The 19,057-nt window shown below is 36.0% G+C and overlaps 1 protein-coding gene across 3 annotated transcripts; it reads left to right on the top strand.

Moving 5' to 3' along the window:
- Positions 1–204: 204 nt before the first annotated feature.
- LOC147382586 (transcription factor ILR3-like) lies at positions 205–18,702 on the top strand. Of its 3 annotated transcripts, none has more exons than XR_015174024.1 (7): positions 205–251; positions 14,845–14,933; positions 15,468–15,552; positions 17,217–17,279; positions 17,439–17,511; positions 17,680–17,748; positions 18,314–18,383. XR_015174024.1 is itself a non-coding variant. In XM_086429405.1 (5 exons), exons 1-5 carry the CDS (start codon positions 15,805–15,807, stop codon positions 18,629–18,631), a joined length of 648 nt encoding a protein of 215 aa, XP_086285531.1. In that variant the 5' UTR covers positions 15,559–15,804; the 3' UTR covers positions 18,632–18,702. The 3 variants fall into 3 exon arrangements, 1 of the variants encoding a protein (XP_086285531.1); XR_015174023.1 differs by having other exon boundaries at positions 213–251; positions 14,845–14,957; XM_086429405.1 differs by lacking the exons at positions 205–251; positions 14,845–14,933; positions 15,468–15,552 and adding an exon at positions 15,559–15,860 and having other exon boundaries at positions 17,464–17,511; positions 17,586–17,748; positions 18,314–18,702.
- The last annotated feature ends 355 nt before the right edge of the window (positions 18,703–19,057 follow it).

Consider the following 19,057-nt stretch of genomic DNA (forward strand, 5'->3'; position numbering starts at 1 on the left):
ATGAGATCGATGCTTCGATCTTGTCACAACGCTTCAAAGAAATCTGATTCGAAGGTTGATGAAGAGAAGAATTTGCTCTCTCTCTCTCTCTCTCTGATTTTTCGCTTGGAGCTCTTACAAAGGGTATCATCGCCCCCATAGGGTATGTCTCAGCGATTTCAAGTAGAAACCCTTTGATTTCAAGATTTTCGATCAGAAACTCAATTTCTAAGGGTATCTTTCTGTTGAAGGGATTTCTGCGATTTCAAAAGGTATTAAGCTCCTCCATAGAAGTGAACCCTAAGGTTTTTTTCCTTTCTCTATCGACTTGCTTATAAAGGGTTTGCTTTCTCTCATTTTTAATTTTATATTTGGGTAAGATTGGGTCTTTTTAGTTTTGGAAGAATCTATTGTTGGTGATTGGGGATAAAGGTATTTCAAGCAAAATTCTCAGATTTTTTTGTCATTGCATGAATCTCTGTTTTTGGTTAAAAAATATTAACTTCTTATATAAATTTATTTCGAAATGCTTCATTTTCAGTAGAAATTCATCTGTTTCTCAATCAATTTTCTTTGTTTTCCAAATTTTTATACGATTAAGTTGAAGAAGTAAGTTTTTCGTCAAAATTGGATTCAGCTTTGTAGTTTTATCATTTTATAAGTGGACTGAATCATTGCTCAAGTTTAAAGATTGTTATATTTGAATCTCTAAGAGGTGAAGATCAAAATTGAATATATTCTGGAATTTTATTTAGTCAAATTTGCTATAAAATTTATCGACTAAACTATTTTATAGAGCATGATCTACGCTGCTCAGCTAACCTATATTAGTTCTAGGTAATATAGCAATAGAACAATATATTTGATCAATGAGAATGACATTGTAAATAGAAAAGAAAAGAGGAAGACATCATAATAACAGGACCAAACTCCAATTACCTTATGGTTCACGTGACTAAACTCCAAGTGAGTACTTGGATGGGTTACTTTGCTTTATAAGTACTATTTTTTATTTTCATATGTGCAATGATGCAAATTCTTGTGTCGGATTCTTATTTTCTGGATTTTTTACTTCCATTTCCTTAATATTGAGTTCCATTGCTTCTTTTTGGTGTGTTAGCAAAAATTTTTCATCAATGTCCAAGTATTTCCAGTCTCTTTATTACATATTAAAAAAATGCAATATGTAATTGAATCCGAACACATGCACGCACGCCTGCCCGCCCACCCACACATAAGAAAATTGCATAGCTAGTGAAACTACTGTCATGCTCTTGTTATTTGCAAATTTTGTATTTGTCTAAAAATTCTGTAAAAGAGTTGGTTTGATTTAGTTTGTAATATTGTTGGTAGTGCTTGTTGAGTTGTAGTTAGTTGTAACTTAATGCATAGCTATCTGTTGGGACCTAACTAATGGTGGTTTAATCATGCTAATGTGTAGCTACTTCTATGCAGGGTGCAAGTTCTGCAATAGATTTACTATTGACAACTTGAAAATTTAGGTGGATTAACCCAATAATTGTGTTTGTTTTTGGGGTTGTCTCCAATGGTTTTCTTTGATTGCATCCTTTTTTCCATCATTATTAAATTCCCAGCCTCATGGAATCACTGATTAGAAACAATAATATTTATATGTTTTAGTGTGATCCATCTAGGTAACTTATGCTAAAGTAATATCTAGGAATTTGATGCAAGATGAAGTAATAAAACACTATAATTAAAATAAAAAAACTCTACTAACCACCAAACTAATTAGACTTTTTTTTTGATAAGTATACCAAACTAATTAGACTTGACACTAATGCAACCAAGAGTATCCATTCAAAAAGCTAATGGAAACAGTATGGGTTTCATATCTACATATGTATGTATTTTTTATCATCCTACTCTTGTCGTATACTCTTATATTTATTGAGCATCCTACTCTTATGGGATACTCTTTTACATTTGTTTTGTCAGCAAATTTAAGGCCTTATACCTAAGGGCACATTTGAAATTCAGTAGAAAATTTTCTTTTAACTTTTTTTTTTGTTTTTTGTTTTGCTTTAAACAAGCTGTCTAGTTTCTATGTGAATCTAGAATTCATGTTCTCAAATATACATGATGTGTCAAGCATTAACTATTGCCTAGATAGTTCAAGAGAAGGAGGTAACACTTTTGGGCACCATATTCGTCAAAATCAAGAAAACATCCATTAGACTGTAGGGCTGGATAAGTGGTGTGCAGGGTATGTGTAGACACCCCATTTTTGCATCCGCTTGATTAATCAAGTCGTCAACCCGATCGCAAAGGTTCCCAATGATGGATGTCTATTCCAATGCTTTATTTTGTTACTAGATATGTTTCAGAAATCCGGATGAGGTATCTCGAACTGACAAAACTTAGAAACCACGCTACGCTAGGAAAATACAACCCCAGAAACATAGAAATCATCATCTTGCAAACCAAAAAGAAGCTTCACGATAAAAATCACTAAAAATGATTAAATTACCAAAATACCCCTAACCTCAAAACAACCCTAGAGCCTACGTTACGCTTAGGAAAACTCTCTCGAACACATAAAATAACAAATCGAAACCAAATAAATCATTTCACCAATTTTAACAGAATTTGACAAAATTACGAAAATGCCCCTCATAAAGTTTACAATAATTTCACATAAAAATTTTCATAAATGACACAAACCAACATTCTCATTGAATTCCTTACGAAAAACTGATTCTAAAACATCCTAGAACATTAAAAACCGACTTGAAACGTGAAAAGTCCTCTCCGGGGGCAAAACGGTAATTTCACAATTTTCATAATTAAAAAATTCGAAATTAATAAATAAAACATTAAATAATTAAAGTGAAACATTAATGAAATTAATTTAAAAAGTTGAACCTAAAAAATCGATTAATTGGACTCTCAGGCAAAATTGTTGAGGGTTCGTGGGATATTTCTTTAAGGACCCCTCCATTTGGGGGTCCAAAGAATTAAAGATATAATAGAAAGGGGTTCTCCAAAAATTTAAAATCAATCAAGCAAGACTAAAGTCAAGATATTAAAGTCAATCAAATAAGACCAAAGTCAAAATTAAAGTCAATTAAGTAAGACTAGAGTCAAGTATTAAAGTCAATCTCATAAGACTAAAGTCAAAACCCTAAATCAAAACCCTAATCTAAACTAATCGAGTCAATCTCATAAGACTAAGGTCAAAATCCCAAATCAAAACCCTAATCTAATCAAGTCAATCTCATAAGACCAAGGTCAAAACCCTAAATCAAAACCCTAATCAAGTCAATCTCATAAGACTAAAGTCAAAACCCTAAAACCCTAAAGACTAAGTCAAAACCCTAAAAGAAACCCTAATCAAACCCTAATGCTTCTAAAAACTTTATAAATAGGAGCCTCCACACCCTATTTTCGTATAAAAGAAAAAACCCTAGAAAAAGTAGGTGAAGAAGCCTCCATAACCTCCCCAAAACCCTAATTTTGGAGCCCCAACTCCTTCCCTAACACCCCTACTCCGATTTTAGCCTAAAAAACACCCAAAAACCTCTCAAAAACATCCCAAAAATCCACAACAAATTCGAAGCACCCAGATCCAATAAGGAGATACCTTACCTCGGAGATCAGAAATCAGATCCGGAGATAGAACGAAGTAAGGAATACGATACAATGAGTCATTTTCACCAGATCTGAGGGAATAGCACTTTTGCAGATCAAAGGTAAGTTTTTTTTTATTATTTTTTAATCTAGGTTTGTCATTAGCGATGTAGATTTATTTGGGATAAGTAGAGACCGGCATTGGCCGGGCGGGGTTGGTGCCTAATACCTTCCAACCCCGTAACATGATCCCCGGATTCAGATTTCTATAGTAGATTAGTTTTTATCCATTTTAGAGTCCGTTTGGTTCCTAGACCACAATAACTAGGTGGCGACTCCCAAACCTCAAGGGTCAAAAGCGGATCCGCACACCCCGCGGATCGAGGGCGCTTTCAGTGGCGACTCCGCTGGGGACCTTCGAGGATCAAACTTGAAAAGCCCCAAGTATGGGATACGTCGCTAATAGGACCTTTTTATTTGATTTAGTTGATTATTTGTTTATTGTATTTTATTTATTTATGTTTTTTTTTTTTTTGTTATTCTTTTGGCTTAATCATAGATCACATGATTCAATCTTGAATATCCTAATCCGGTATATCATTTTTTTTATGGTTCAATCGAAGTCATTCGGAATGACCCTAAATAATGCGAGATTTCAAAGGAATAATCTTATTGAGGATGAGATAATGGTTTTCAGACCATGATTTTTTTTACGCACGTAATTATATTTCGATTCAAATTTTAGGTGTGTGTTTGATTTGATATTTGACCATTTTACTTTAAAAAAAAAAAAAAAGAGGAAAAAAATAGTTTTTTAATGGTTAGGCGTGTTGCCCTATGAACAACAAGGAAGAAAATAAAAGAAAATTTTTTTTAAAGGATCTATCTACAGCAACGTTGGGCTGTGTTGTAGCAAGAAAAAAATCGTTTTATTTTAAATAAAAAAATTTTTAGAGGTTCTATCAAAAAAACAGCATGCTGTTTGTGTAGGGTGCCACGAGTAATCCCGGTTTTGTGCTTATCTCACACCACTTGGACAGCAACAATTTTGGTGATTAAGAGGTGTGTCACACATAAAATCAATTTGTTGCTTTTCGCACACCATCTTCTTTAAAAAGTCGACCTGGTTTCAGCGTTTTTTAAACACGAAAGCCGAACGCACCTCTCTGTCCGATCGGCTGAAATTTCAGCCCGATCATTTTAAATTTCGCTCGAAGTTACTTATGCCTTTCGATTCGAAGCAGTTTTTTAAAAAAACCGATTCAAATATGGTGATCTTGTCGTCCTCATTGGAAATCGACTGGTTCGAACCAGAAACCGATCGGTTCAACCACTCAAAACCGATCGATTTAGGTGGATTATGATCCTTGCCCTCATCCTGATTACTTCGTGATTTTTTCTTTCACTCAAACATCGGTTCATGTTGCGATTTTGGTGGCTGTTCTTTTCGGATCACTCGTGTTTATGATACTGTTGATTTCGATTTCAGATGTGAAGATATCGATGAAGATATGCTTGAATCTCAGTTTCACTCTGTGTTTTGGCTTGATTAAACTTGTCGAAGTTATCAGTTATTGCTCCGTTCTTGCTCTCGGTTCTGGACAATCAAGAACATTAATGGCCGAACATTGATTTAATAACAGTGGTCATTGGATGTCAATCATATTTAGCTCCATAAATCCGTTATACCATGGCTGTTCCATTAAGCCAATCTCATTCTATTTTACAAGTTTTAGTAATCGGAAAGCATCTATCGAGAGTTTTGAGTTAAAATCAGATTTGGCAAATTTAATACAATTTTTGGACAACTTGCCGTCAATTAAGGGGTTTAATTTATTGACTTATACCCCCATCAAGCCCCTCAATCGACAAGAAAGTTTGTTTTTAAATTAAAAACAAATGAAAAATCTGATCTTGAATGTTACCAACAGCAACATATTTTTGCCTTTTGATTTTATTTTGTTTTCTGAATTTCCTTGATTGGGCTCAACTTATTTAAAAAAAATAAAAAAAATGAATAAAACCATCCTCTTTATTTCATTAATCATTATTATACCCTCAATTCGAAATTCTTAGAAATTTTGAATTATTTTGTGTCGCCCCAAAATAACCTTGATTGAGCCATGTAAATTGTTTTTGGAGAACTGGAACTATGAATTTATTTCAATAATTCGGACCATATTATTAATTCATATTGATTGCTTATTTAATATGCCATAATATCATTTGGAACATATGTTTGATGTTGGTCATAATGTTGATCTGATTAAATATTTATGTGATTGGAATGGTGATTGACCTCGATTAAATATTCATATGAGTTGAGTGGTGTTGATTTTAATTGAATATTCATATGATTTGAATGATTTTGGTTTTGATTAAATGTATGATTGGTTTAATTGGACCCATGGGCCCATTTGTTTGGAAAAGGCCCCGGGCACACCCCACTCTGTTTTGCACACACCACATGCACGTTTACTGTTTTGAGCACTTATACGTCCCATTTAGCCAACGTGGCACTAGTGCGTGGCCCGGTCTCTTCGGAGATGCGACGTCATTCATGAAACCCACAACTCCAGTCACGTACCTTAAGGTATATCAAACTGGGGGCATCAATACCGTCTGATCAGGTGATTCTGAGAGATATATTGATGCACCCAGGCTGGAGCGACCTGAGCCTTTGACCTATTTGTAAGCCACACAGTCACATGTCCCGATTGCCAACGTAGTACTAGTACGTGGTCGATCCCCTCGTGGGATGCCAAACCATTTATGAAAGCTACAACCCTTGACTCGTACCCGTAGGTATAAAAGATAATTTAAGTATATCAATTGCACTTCTTGGTCAAAATCGGTGCCTAAGCAGATCTTGCCCCGCTGTACCCTACTGTACGAGGGGGATAGACTACGTCTATTCTAGACGAGAGGTATTTAAGTGGGCCCTTGCTCAGCATTGTGCGCCACCTCTCAACTGGAGATCAAACTGGCTGTTTTTGGCTTCAGAGAAGTGACTTGAGGTTTTAGATTATCACCTATACGGTATATAGGTGTGCTTGGGCAAGGGTAGCCAGATAAAAATGCATTGCACGTAGTAAGCTTAGAGTCTAGAAACCTTCCCAGTAGGTCACAACTCGAACTTATCGTGGGTGTTCCCGGGTTGTTTATTGAATGAATGCGTGTGATTGATGAATGTATGTGAATGTATGATGAGATCAGAATGCATGTGAATGATGAAATGGATGTATGTGAATGATGAGATGGATGTATGTGAATGATGAGATCAGAGTGTATGATTGTCCTCAAGAATAAAAAATGTTGTTTTTGAAAATCAAAATGGGTGCACCGACCCAATAAAAAATCCATCTCTTGCAAATGACCCAGCCCAACTCGATCCAACAATCCTGATGGATCGGGCCATTTAAATTGAAATAGAAATCAAATTTTCAAAGAAGAAAAATAGTTTACAAAGGAAAAGTATTTTCCAGAAAAAATATTTTCCAAAAGAAGTGTTTTCCAAAAAAAAAAGTGTTATTCTCTAAAAAAAAATGTTTTCTAAGAAAAAACGTTTTCCAAAAAATATTTTCCAAGAGAAGATACTTTCCAAATAAAAAACTATTTTTCAGAGAAAAAATATTTTTCAGAAGAAAATGTTTCCAAAAGAAAAGAAAAAGAAGGAAAAATAATTTGCAAAAGATCTATTTTTGCATGAAAAGTTTTTATGGACCTTGGAAAACTACCAAAAAATGTTGCAAAAAAATAATCAGATTTGTGAAATAAAAACATTATTTTCCAATATTTTTCAAGAGTGCAACATAATTATTTTTCTTCTGAATAATCATTGAATGGATGAATTTTTTAATGGATTGGTGCACAAAATTCAATAAAATCTCAGGGTTCATTTAAAATGTTATCAAGGGGGTGACACTGAAATTGGTTAAATTCACCTTCAAAGAGGTTTAAGGGTTATCATTGTATTTAAGCTCAATCGTCCATCGTCTAGCTAGGGTTGTAAATCCGATCAGTTAGAGTAAACGTCAATATCAATTCAACAGTCAGAAATGACCTCAAAATTTCTCAATATCGCACAGTTGTTCCATGAAGATCATCGTGCCTCAATCCTGTTGTTTGTAAGCAATGTCTCAGTCCTCAGTCCTAATCAAGCCCATTGTGGGTAGTTGTATTGAGTTTTCATGAGTTATTTGAGTTAGCTCGAGTCCAAATTTTCAATGTCATATTTTCTTTAGATCGAGTCTACTCTTTCCTGTTGAGTCGAGTTAGTTTATTGAGTTTATAGAGGTATCTGTCGTCCCTTCTGAATTTGATTGAATAAAGAAAATTTTTGAATACCTCAAGCGCATTAAAGAATTAACTAATAATCTAACTTCAAGGATATATTTTTCTCCTGAACAAGAAGATAAGAGTCGGGCTCAAGAAAGCAAAGGTCATTGACCTCGGAACAGAAATAAATTCCTAAAGAGATTCAAATAGAAATCATCTTATCTCTAGAGGAACACAGGGGATAATGAATTTTCTCAGAAATTTCAAAAGACTTGTTCGCATGGGCTTATGAGGATATGTTAAGTGCAAGCTTGGGTGTTATTCAACATGAAATAGTTACTCGTCTATATCAATGGAATCAAAGAAGATATTATAAAATGTATCAGTGCTATCCTCACTACATCTTGAGTTGCAAATCACATATTATCAATCGATACGGGGATACCTTTTGAACTGATCTCTGATAATGGATCGTACTTCAAAGCATAAATCATTACTCCGTGTTCAAAGTTGAAGATCCGGAAGCACAAATCATCCCCCTACCGTTCTCAGATCAATGGAACGGTTGAAGCAGTCGGTAAGAGTCTCAAGACTATCATCAGGAAAATGTGATAATCACATCGAGATTGGTCAGAAAAATTATCATTCACGCTATGGACATATCAAACTTCAATTCGATCCTCTAGTGGAGCTACTCCCTACTCCTTAGTGTATGGCATGGAAGCAGTCTTGCCAGTTGAAATGGAAATTTCGTCTCTTAGGGTCTTGTTGGAAAATCATTTGTTAGAAACAGATTGGGTTCGTCAGCAGTATGAAGAATTAAACTTGATCGAAGAAAACGAGTTAAAGCCTTGTATCACGTGCAAGCTTATCTAAGAAGAGTCACCTGTGCATTTGACAAGAAGGTCAAAGCTCATCATTTACAAGTCAAAGATTTAACTATCAGACTTCAAAGAAAATTGAACACTCCTCCTCGACTATAGGAGAAAGTCTAAATTGGAGAAATTCATTCATTAAGGAAATACTGTCTGGAAAAGTCGTCAGACTTCAAGATCATGATAGAGGTGAACTACCAAAACCAACAAACCTTGACCAAATCAAACGGTACTACATTTAAGGAGGCCATCTTTGGCCGAATCAATCATTATATTACCCAGTTACCCAGTTCAACATATCCTTTCTTAACCCCTTTGCAGTCATTTCAAAAATAAAAATTATGCCTTTTCTTTCTCAGCCCGATCACCTAACCTAGGGGAGGGAAAAATCCGAACTACGTTTTGGTCTGATCCCAAAAATTTGGGGTTCGTAGGCAACCTGAGAAGTTACTTCAGGCCCGACCACATCAAAATAAAAAAAATAGATTCCTCGACAAAGGAAAAATCTAAAAAGAAAAAAAACTCAAAAGAAAAAGAAATATCATCCAAAATAGGAAAGAAAGTTCAAGAAAAGTTTAAATGAAATGCCACACAAGGGGCATTTGGGTTTTTGAGCCTCAAAATCCCTTTCATTTTATGCCTAGTCCCAAGCCTACCTATAAAAGTCCTCCTAAGTACCGTGTGAAAAGGTCAAGGAGGGTAGTAGAACATGATCAGACAGTAATTCTAGAAGGTCAGAGGAAAAGAAAAAGATAAAAAAAAAATGATGAAGCCTGCTAAGTTTAAAACCTGAAAAGGGCGACTTAGGCAAAAATTAAGGCAAGCTCGCAAAGTTGAAAATCTGAAAGGACAACTTTGGCAACAATTAGAGCCAAGAAAAAAGAAAAAGCTCGCTAGATTGAAAACCTGAAAAGGCGATCTAGGCAAAAGTTAGAGCAAGCTCGCTAGATTGAAAACTTGAAAAGGCGATCTAGGCAAAAGTTAGAGCAAGCTCGATAGATTGAAAACCTGGAAAGGCGATCTAAGCAAAAGTTAGAGCAATAAAAAAAAAACAGAAGAAAATCCCAAGCTGAGAGCAGTTCGAGCTGAAACATCAGAAATCCGAATAATCAAGTTCAATACTCAGCTTAAACCAGGCATAGATTCAGAAGCCACAAGTATATCTTGTCTACGATCGATCTGAAAATTCTTACTTCCCCAAGTGAACCAATGGAGAGAATGGTGAATTCTATGATGAGTCTCAAAAGAAAATTTTATTCTCTTGAGCCTGACTCAAAATCTTTAATAAAATTAATCAAAATTAAAAGTTGGATCTTTATTGCGCTTGTGGTAATCAAATATTTCAAACCTTCATACAAGGGGCATTTTTTCTTTTTCCTCTAGATATGTAATTCCCCCCCTTATACTAGGGGCATTTTTTAATGATGTGTTCAATGCCATGTTTATTATCAAACTAGGGACATTTTGTTCTTGAGCAATGTTAATCCTAAAAAAATAATGAGAACTCCAAACTTAAGGTTACCCTCTTGATAACAGTTATTCAAAAAACTCTTGAGGTTCAAAAGAAATAAACACTCAGGTTTTAAATTCATAAAACTTTTGGATAAATCCTTGAGGTTCAAACAAAAGCATTTCGGATCTCACATTTGACTGCGTCCAGAGATCAACTAATATGGTATTCCCAGATCCAATCATTCCTGGATTCGATCATCTTCCAGATTCAGTATCTTCCAGATTTATTCAATTCACTCTGATCATTCTTTTCCAAATTCATTCTTTCTTTCCCAAAAGTCCTTCATTCCTTTGTCAACTTTGCTCAGTTGCCGCCAAGGGTTAACTTGGATTTTGCTCAGATGCCGCCAAGGGTTAACTTGGATTTTTCTCAGATGCCGCCAAGGGTTTTCTTGGAATTTTGCTCAGATGCCGCCGAGGGTTTTCTCGGAACTATGCTCAGATGCCGCCAAGGGTTTTCTTGGAATTATGCTGAGATACCGCCAAGGGTTTTCTAGGAATTATGCTCAGATGCCGCCGAGGGTTTTCTCGGAACTATGCTCAGATGCCGCCAAGGGTTTTCTTGGAATTATGCTCAGATACCGTCAAAGGTTTTCTTGGAATTATGCTCAGATGCCGCCGAGGGTTTTCTCGGAACTATGCTCAGATGCCGCCAAGGGTTTTCTTGAAATTATGCTCAGATGCCACCGAGGGTTTTCTCGGAATTATGCTCAGATGCCGCCAAGGGTTTTCTTGGAATTATGCTCAGATGCCGCCAAGGGTTTTCTTGGAATTATGCTCAGATGCCGCCAAGGGTTTTCTTGGAATTATGCTCAGATGCCGTCGAGGGTTTTCTCGGAACTATGCTCAGATGCCGCCCAGGGTTTTCTTGGAATTATGCTCAGATGCCGCCGAGGGTTTTCTCGGAACTATGCTCAGATGCCGCCGAGGGTTTTCTCGGAACTATGCTCAGATGCCGCGAAGGGTTTTCTTGGAATTATGCTCAGATGCCGCCGAGGGTTTTCTCGGAACTATGCTCAGATGCCGCCAAGGGTTTTCTTGGAATTATGCTCAGATACCGCCAAGGGTTTTCTTGGAATTATGCTCAGATGCCGCCGAGGGTTTTCTCGGAACTATGCTCAGATGCCGCCAAGGGTTTTCTTGGAATTATGCTCAGATGCCGCCGAGGGTTTTCTCGGAATTATGCTCAGATGCCGCCGAGGGTTTTCTCGGAATTATGCTCAGATGCCGCCAAGGGTTTTCTTGGAATTATGCTCAGATGCCGCCGAGGGTTTTCTCAGAACTATGCTCAGATGCCGCCAAGGGTTTTCTTGGAATTATGCTCAGATGCCGCCGTGGGTTTTCTCGGAATTATGCTCAGATGCCGCCAAGGGTTTTCTTGGAACTATACTCAAATGCCGCCAAGGGTTTTCTTGGAATTATGCTCAGATGCCGCCGAGGGTTTTCTCGGAACTATGCTCAGTTACCGCCGAGGGTTTTCTCGGAATTATGCTCAGATGCCGCCAAGGGTTTTCTTGGAATTATGCTCAGTTTATATTTACTTCATGCTCAGATTTGACTCATTTCCAACTCAAACTCTTTGAAATCTATCTCAGATTTTGAGCCCACACACTTGCATAGTTGTTATATCAGTCAAGGAGAATTTTTTTAAAATTCAAGGATCTGACACTGCCAGTGAGAGCTCGCGCTCAAGGACCTGACATTTTTTTAGTTCGAGGAGAGTTTTATTCTCAATGATCCGAATACCCCGACGAATTGTTAAATCAAGCTGCAAAATGAACTGTCACTAGCTTTGGCATTCGGATATCGCACTAATCTACCAAGATAGATTTGCTATCTAGTTTGCTTCAACCCTCTGCCAAAGAGGGGCATCTGTAGACACCCCATTTTTGCATCCGCCTGATTAATCAAGTCGTCAACCCGATCGCAAAGGTTCCCAATGATGGATGTCTATTCCAATGCTTTATTTTGTTACTAGATATGTTTCAGAAATCCGGATGAGGTATCTCGAACTGACAAAACTTAGAAACCACGCTACGCTAGGAAAATACGACCCCAGAAACATAGAAATCATCATCTTGCAAATCAAAAAGAAGCTTCACGATAAAAATCACTAAAAATGATTAAATTACCAAAATACCCCTAACCTCAAAACAACCCTAGAGCCTACGTTACGCTTAGGAAAACTCTCTCGAACACATAAAATAACAAATCGGAACCAAATAAATCATTTTACCAATTTTAACAGAATTTGACAAAATTACAAAAATGCCCCTCATAAAGTTCACAATAATTTCACATAAAAATTTTCATAAATGATACAAACCAACATTCTCATTGAATTCCTTACGAAAAACTGATTCTAAAACATCCTAGAACGTTAAAAACCGACTTGAAACGTGAAAAGTCCTCTCCGGGGGCAAAACGGTAATTTCACAATTTTCATAATTAAAAAATTCGAAATTAATAAATAAAATATTAAATAATTAAAGTGAAACATTAATGAAATTAATTTAAAAAGTTGAACCTAAAAAATCGATTAATTGGACTCTCAGGCAAAATTGTTGAGGGTTCGTGGGATATTTCTTTAAGGACCCCTCCATTTGGGGGTCCAAAGAATTAAAGATATAATAGAAAGGGGTTCTCCAAAAATTTAAAATCAATCAAGCAAGACTAAAGTCAAGATATTAAAGTCAATCAAATAAAACCAAAGTCAAAATTAAAGTCAATTAAGTAAGACTAGAGTCAAGTATTAAAGTCAATCTCATAAGACTAAAGTCAAAACCCTAAATCAAAACCCTAATCTAAACTAATCGAGTCAATCTCATAAGACTAAGGTCAAAATCCCAAATCAAAACCCTAATCTAATCAAGTCAATCTCATAAGACCAAGGTCAAAACCCTAAATCAAAACCCTAATCAAGTCAATCTCATAAGACTAAAGTCAAAACCCTAAAACCCTAAAGACTAAGTCAAAACCCTAAAAGAAACCCTAATCAAACCCTAATGCTTCTAAAAACTTTATAAATAGGAGCCTCCACACCCTATTTTCGTATAAAGAAAAAACCTTAGAAAAAGTAGGTGAAGAAGCCTCCATAACCTCCCCAAAACCCTAATTTTGGAGCCCCAACTCCTTCCCTAACACCCCTACTTCGATTTTAGCCTAAAAAACACCCGAAAACCTCTCAAAAACATCCCAAAAATCCACAACAAATTCGAAGCACCCAGATCCAAGAAGGAGATACCTTACCTCGGAGATCAGAAATCAGATCCGGAGATAGAACGAAGTAAGGAATACGATACAATGAGTCATTTTCACCAGATCTGAGGGAATAGCACTTTTGCAGATCAAAGGTAAGCTTTTTTTATTATTTTTTAATCTAGGTTTGTCATTAGCGATGTAGATTTATTTGGGATAAGTAGAGACCGGCATTGGCCTGGCGGGGTTGGTGCCTAATACCTTCCAACCCCGTAACATGATCCCCAGATTCAGATTTCTATAGTAGATTAGTTTTTATCCATTTTAGAGTCCATTTGGTTCCTAGACCACAATAACTAGGTGGCGACTCCCAAACCTCAAGGGTCAAAAGCGGATCCGCGCACCCCGCAAATCGAGGGCGCTTTCAGTATGAAATATAATTATAGTCCACCCTCATAAGACATGAGACTCTTCAGTGTTGAGCTGAATTGTAAAAAAACCATGAAATCTCATAATTATAGGCTTTGCACTTTTTCCTTGTAGGTTTTCTTTCCCCCTTTTTATTTTTCCTGATTTTCCTTGGTACTGTGGAAGCATGGCTAGGGCACATCATTAGCATGACATTTCATTTGTACTTGGTTACTGAAATGTAATGAAACCTATTTTGAAGTGTCCAGTAAACATAGATTCCAGAAGTGTCAAGTGGAAAGAGGGTACAAGCATGATTTTGAAGCTGATATGATCTTTAGGGAGATGTCAGTTGCAGGCTTAATGCCTGAAAAGTATACATATAATTTTCAGATTTGGGTTTTGCTAGCAGGGTGATTTGGTGGAGGCGTTTAAGCTTAAGAACATAATGGTTTGTAAGGGCACAGAATCTAACTTGTTCACTTATGGTTTGCTTATTTGGGGTTTAGTTAATAAAGGACTCATGATTGAGGCAAAACAGGTTTTTCAGGAGATGTTGAAAAAGGGGATCACTCCTGATGCTGTAGTTTATGATGTTCTAGTTAGAGGTTATCTCAACCAGAATGATGCAGCTGAGATTTCAATTTTGCATGATGAGATGAGAAAGAGAGGCATTCTTATAAGAAGAAGTCCAGTACATGGATGTGTGTGATTCATGACAGCAAAATACTACAATTTTCCTTGAATCACACTTGAATCTAGTCCTTCGTGTCAAAGGATGTTGAGTTTGTGTTGAATTACTCATAATTACTTAATTTTACAAATTTATTTCATTTGCGAGCAATAATTCTATCATAGTTTCAACCAATCTGACGAGCTGATGTTTGTTCTTGCATGTACATGTCATTGTGGTACAAAACAAAGATGATGCTTATTTCTCTCATTCTACTTCTTACCTTTTGCAGTCCGGCTATCTGATGTATTGTTTCTTTGGTTATTGCAGCCTTTGCAAGTCCAGACAATTGTATTAAATTAAACCATACCAATCTAATGCCCGATGTTGCGTTGGAAGTCAACGTTTATGATGGCAAAGTAATTGGAAATGTTGTTGATCATGTAAACCTTTATTTACATTGTTCTATTTATATGACTTCAAATTTATTTTCTGCAATTATGTTGTATGTTTTGCAGTCTTGCTTAAGATGTCCATTTTATAAATTACATTTGTCTGTATAGATGTAAAGCATCAATTTACATCTTTAAATGTTATTAGATTATTTAAACTTACAATCAATAACATCCTTATATGTTCCTCTACTTTTATATCGTCAATTAGTATTCTCTTGGTTATGTATAACTTCTTTCTTGGATTTATAATGCAAACTAGAAAATTGTTCAATGGCTTAAAAGATTCATTTTATTTTTCTTACTTTTCGATTGTGGATTTTGTATCAATCCCCCTCCAACATTTTCAGAAACAATCCATCCGCTCTTTCTAACATTATACGTTTAAGAATTTTTTTTTTTTTTTTTGCATTATGACGTAGTGTGATATCTGATTTCCATCATTCAATTTACTTTATGTTATTAATTTTGTTTCAATTCCTTGTTCTATTAATTGAGCAGGGAGTTCACGATATTTTCCAAGGCTCTTCGGATCAATTATGGCCCTAGAATGAACCAAGAATAGACAAGATCCTAGCTCTCATTAGTAAGTTTTCTTCTTGCTTGAAATTGGGGTTCTTTCCTGTTACTCCAATCCTCTCAAGCAATATTGAAATTAGTACTTATTTATATGGCTTTTTGTGCCTATGATCTTTAGTTGGCATCATATATATTTCTATCAAACTGAATTCATGGAAAATTCAGTTGGTTCTTTTTTGACTTTAGAGGCTTTTTTCTACTTCCGTGTTTTGTGGTTCTTTCTAGTTCAATTGGACAATCTAATGATGTTTAAATCTCTATGCGTGTATGGGAATTGCATCTTTGGCAGTATTCAATGGATTCTTATAGAAGAGGGTGAGTTCACCAATAAAAGCAACTACTTTTTTCTTTATGCAACCTACATATGTTGTCTATCATCTACTTTTATATAAGACTCTGCTTTAGGTTCAAACACTTGGGTTACTTTAAACTATTGTGGAATGAAGGGCCTTATGGTATCTGGGTGTATTGTTGATGACATTGTCAATGGTCAATAGAACTAGACTTCCATCGCATAGGTTGGTTTCTTATATTCAAGAGTGAAAACTGCTCAAAGACGGGGAACAAAAACACGAGTCTTTTCCATCGCATTACTAATGGTAGGAAGCATGCGAACCATACTTCCAAGATTGTTTTGAATGGGCCTTTCATGGAAGATAATTAGTATTTGAGCAAAATAATGGTTGGTTTTCATGAGAATTACACATTACTCTCAGACCTACTCTTGATGGCATTGTTAATTTGCCATTAGTGGTGTGCTTTAAGGTAAAATAGAGGTCTTGGACTTGATGATTTCCCCATTTAAAGGAGCCTTTGGGGAAGGGTGACAGATTCTCAATGGGTGTATGATAATAATGGGTGTAATGATTTCATAACTAGCCAAGGGTATTAGTGATGTGCTATCAAGTATAATGGATGAGGCCCAGGATTCCTTGATTTCCCCATTCGAAGGGGCCTTTGGGAAGGGGTGACAGATTCTTGATGGCTTTCAAATAAGAAATGAGTGTATTGATTTCATAACTCACCAAGGGGAGCCAATGATTCTATGTAAAAAAAAACATGGAAAAGGCACACGATGTCAATAGTCCTTCCTAGCTTATATGATAGGTAGACTGGATGTTGATGTTAAGTGGAGCAAATGGATTGAGGTTTGCATTCATTTTGATTTTGGAATGGGTCCTTGACTGGTTGCTTCATTAGGTATACGAGCTCACCATTTTCTCAGCACTCCTTGAGTTTGTAATGAAGTTGGTTGGATACCCATTCTTGCTTTGTAATCATTGACATTGTTCCTTGGAAATTTGGATGCATAAAAATCTGTTTGACCTCCACAGTTTAAAGGTTATCCCTTTGGTTTGAGATAATAAGATAATTCATAATTTAAATATACATTTGCTTGTTCTTTCCTGTCCTTTAAAGTAGAGCAGAAAGTTATATTTCTTTGTCTCCCTGATTCCCCTCCCCCCTCTATTTTGTCAATGAGTCTGAGTGGTGTATTTTAAACAGAAGTGCATTAGTTTATCTGTTATTGTCAAATAAATTGAACTTCAGGTTAGCACACATAATTAATTCATGACATTGAAGGAGTATCTACTTATTTGTTTTGTATGTGATACTCTATTTATCTATATAATTTTAACTGTTTTTAATGGTTTATCTAACTGCTCTCAGTGTGGACATTGATGGCTCCTTTGGGGATTCAGATGGCATCAAAGAAATAGGCTCTCGAAAATGGTACATAGCTTCTTTTTCTTTGGCTGCTTAGTTAAAAAAGGAACACAATTCTAGGATTGCTGGCTCTAGTTTCTTTATGCTTTATATGCAAATACAAATTGCAGTTTTTGGGATTTTAGAATCTTTACCTTCATGATTTATGTGGAATGTCTGTCATAGGGTGAGTTCTAAAACATGTATCTAGCTCCAAAGCATGCAGAGATAAAATGCGAAGGGATAGGCTTAATGAAAGGCATGCTCACTCTAGCTTTTTCATTGTCTTTACTCATCTACTCTGTCTCATATATTCTTTGGCATTTTCACAAGGTTTATTGTTTTGGCTTCCATCCTTGAGCCTGGAAGGCCACCCAAAACAGACAAGGCTGCTATACTGACTGATGTTGTTCGCATGGTTACCCAGTTACGGAGTGAAGCCCTGAAGCTAAAGGAATCAAACGAGGATCTCCAGGAGAAGATTAAAGAATTGAAGGTGGGGCCCATGTTTCGCTTAGTTATTCTGTACCCCTCTTCCGTTGTTTCTTTTACTCTGTATTTGTTAAACTAGATAAATATACCATTTTGACTTGCCCGAGTCAATTCGGTAAACAATCATGTGATCATAGATTTTCCCATGACTTGGTTGTGACTTGTCTTCGACCCTATTTTCACCTGACTCGGCCTTAACATGCCATGATTTAGCCTGACCCAGGCATGAATCCGTCCTAACACTGTAATGACTTGGCCTTCATCTTGTTTTGATTCATGTTGACTTTGATTTGGATCGTCCTGTTTGTCCTTGTTCTTTTTATATTAACATTGGACGATCTGGATTGTCACCGAGGTTTAGAAACATGTATTAGATGAGACTAATATATTGGTATGAGTTTGCTGGTTTTTTAAATAAAGATCATGTTTATATGTACGGGTATTAAAAATATCTCGTTCCAATTTTCATGTTTCTCCAAGAAAATTGGATTGCTTGTTATTATTATTTCTTGATGGGTATCATCTCTAAAAATTTTCCGGTGTTAAAAACATACGCTTCCTTTGTGTAGGCCGAGAAAAATGAGCTTCGTGATGAGAAGCAAAGGCTGAAGGCAGATATAGAGAAGCTGGAACAGCAAGTAAAAGCAATAAGCGCCCAACCTAGCTTCCTGCCTCACCCTTCAGCAATCCCAGCAGCTTTAGCTGGCATAAACCAAGTAGTTGGAAACAAGATGATGCCTTTCATTGGTTACCGACATGCAAACCAACCTATGGTTTACATGCCTCCTACCATAGGTTGGTTTCTTATATTCAATGATGTTTGGATTATCAGTTATTCAATTTCATCAATGGTAGGTGAAATTATAATATTCATAGTACAGTTCTAATATTTATAGATCAAATGTGCTTTTATTTCTCATTTTTGTCGATGTATATATTTTTTATAAATATTAATTATCCCTCTATAATATTGCTTAGTTTGATATGCCGGGTTCTTATTCATCACCTTTATCACTCATTTGAAGTTTCATCGTTTTATGCTTGTTCAATTTCTTTTGCGTGATGTGTCATTTCCTTTATATTGGAATGATGACTCAAATTTTATTTTTTCATTATTATTGCTAGAATATTTTCGTAAAGGTTATGAATTCTTAGTGTTGTAGCTTCTATTATAGATTTGTTTATAGTCAAGCAGTGTCAAATCATTTTCTCATAAACCACTTCCAGATTGCTACTCTAGCTTAGGCGAATTGAATTGAATTTTTAGTAGATTTTGGTGGCAGTGGAGGTTATGTGGTGTTGCTTATTGTATA

This window comes from Akebia trifoliata, chromosome 16 (genome assembly GCF_017979445.1).
Source record: "Akebia trifoliata isolate Shusen 1 chromosome 16, ASM1797944v1, whole genome shotgun sequence".
NCBI lineage: Eukaryota > Viridiplantae > Streptophyta > Magnoliopsida > Ranunculales > Lardizabalaceae > Akebia > Akebia trifoliata.

Bases quoted from the DNA above. Each gene is read 5' to 3' on its own strand.
- LOC147382586 (XM_086429405.1), top strand. From the start codon at position 15,805: ATGCGTGTATGGGAATTGCATCTTTGGCAGTATTCAATGGATTCTTAT. The intron at 17,280-17,463 runs GTACATAGCTTC...ACATGTATCTAG, and splicing joins GAAATAGGCTCTCGAAAATG to CTCCAAAGCATGCAGAGATA. The intron at 17,512-17,585 runs GCATGCTCACTC...CATTTTCACAAG, and splicing joins AGGGATAGGCTTAATGAAAG to GTTTATTGTTTTGGCTTCCA.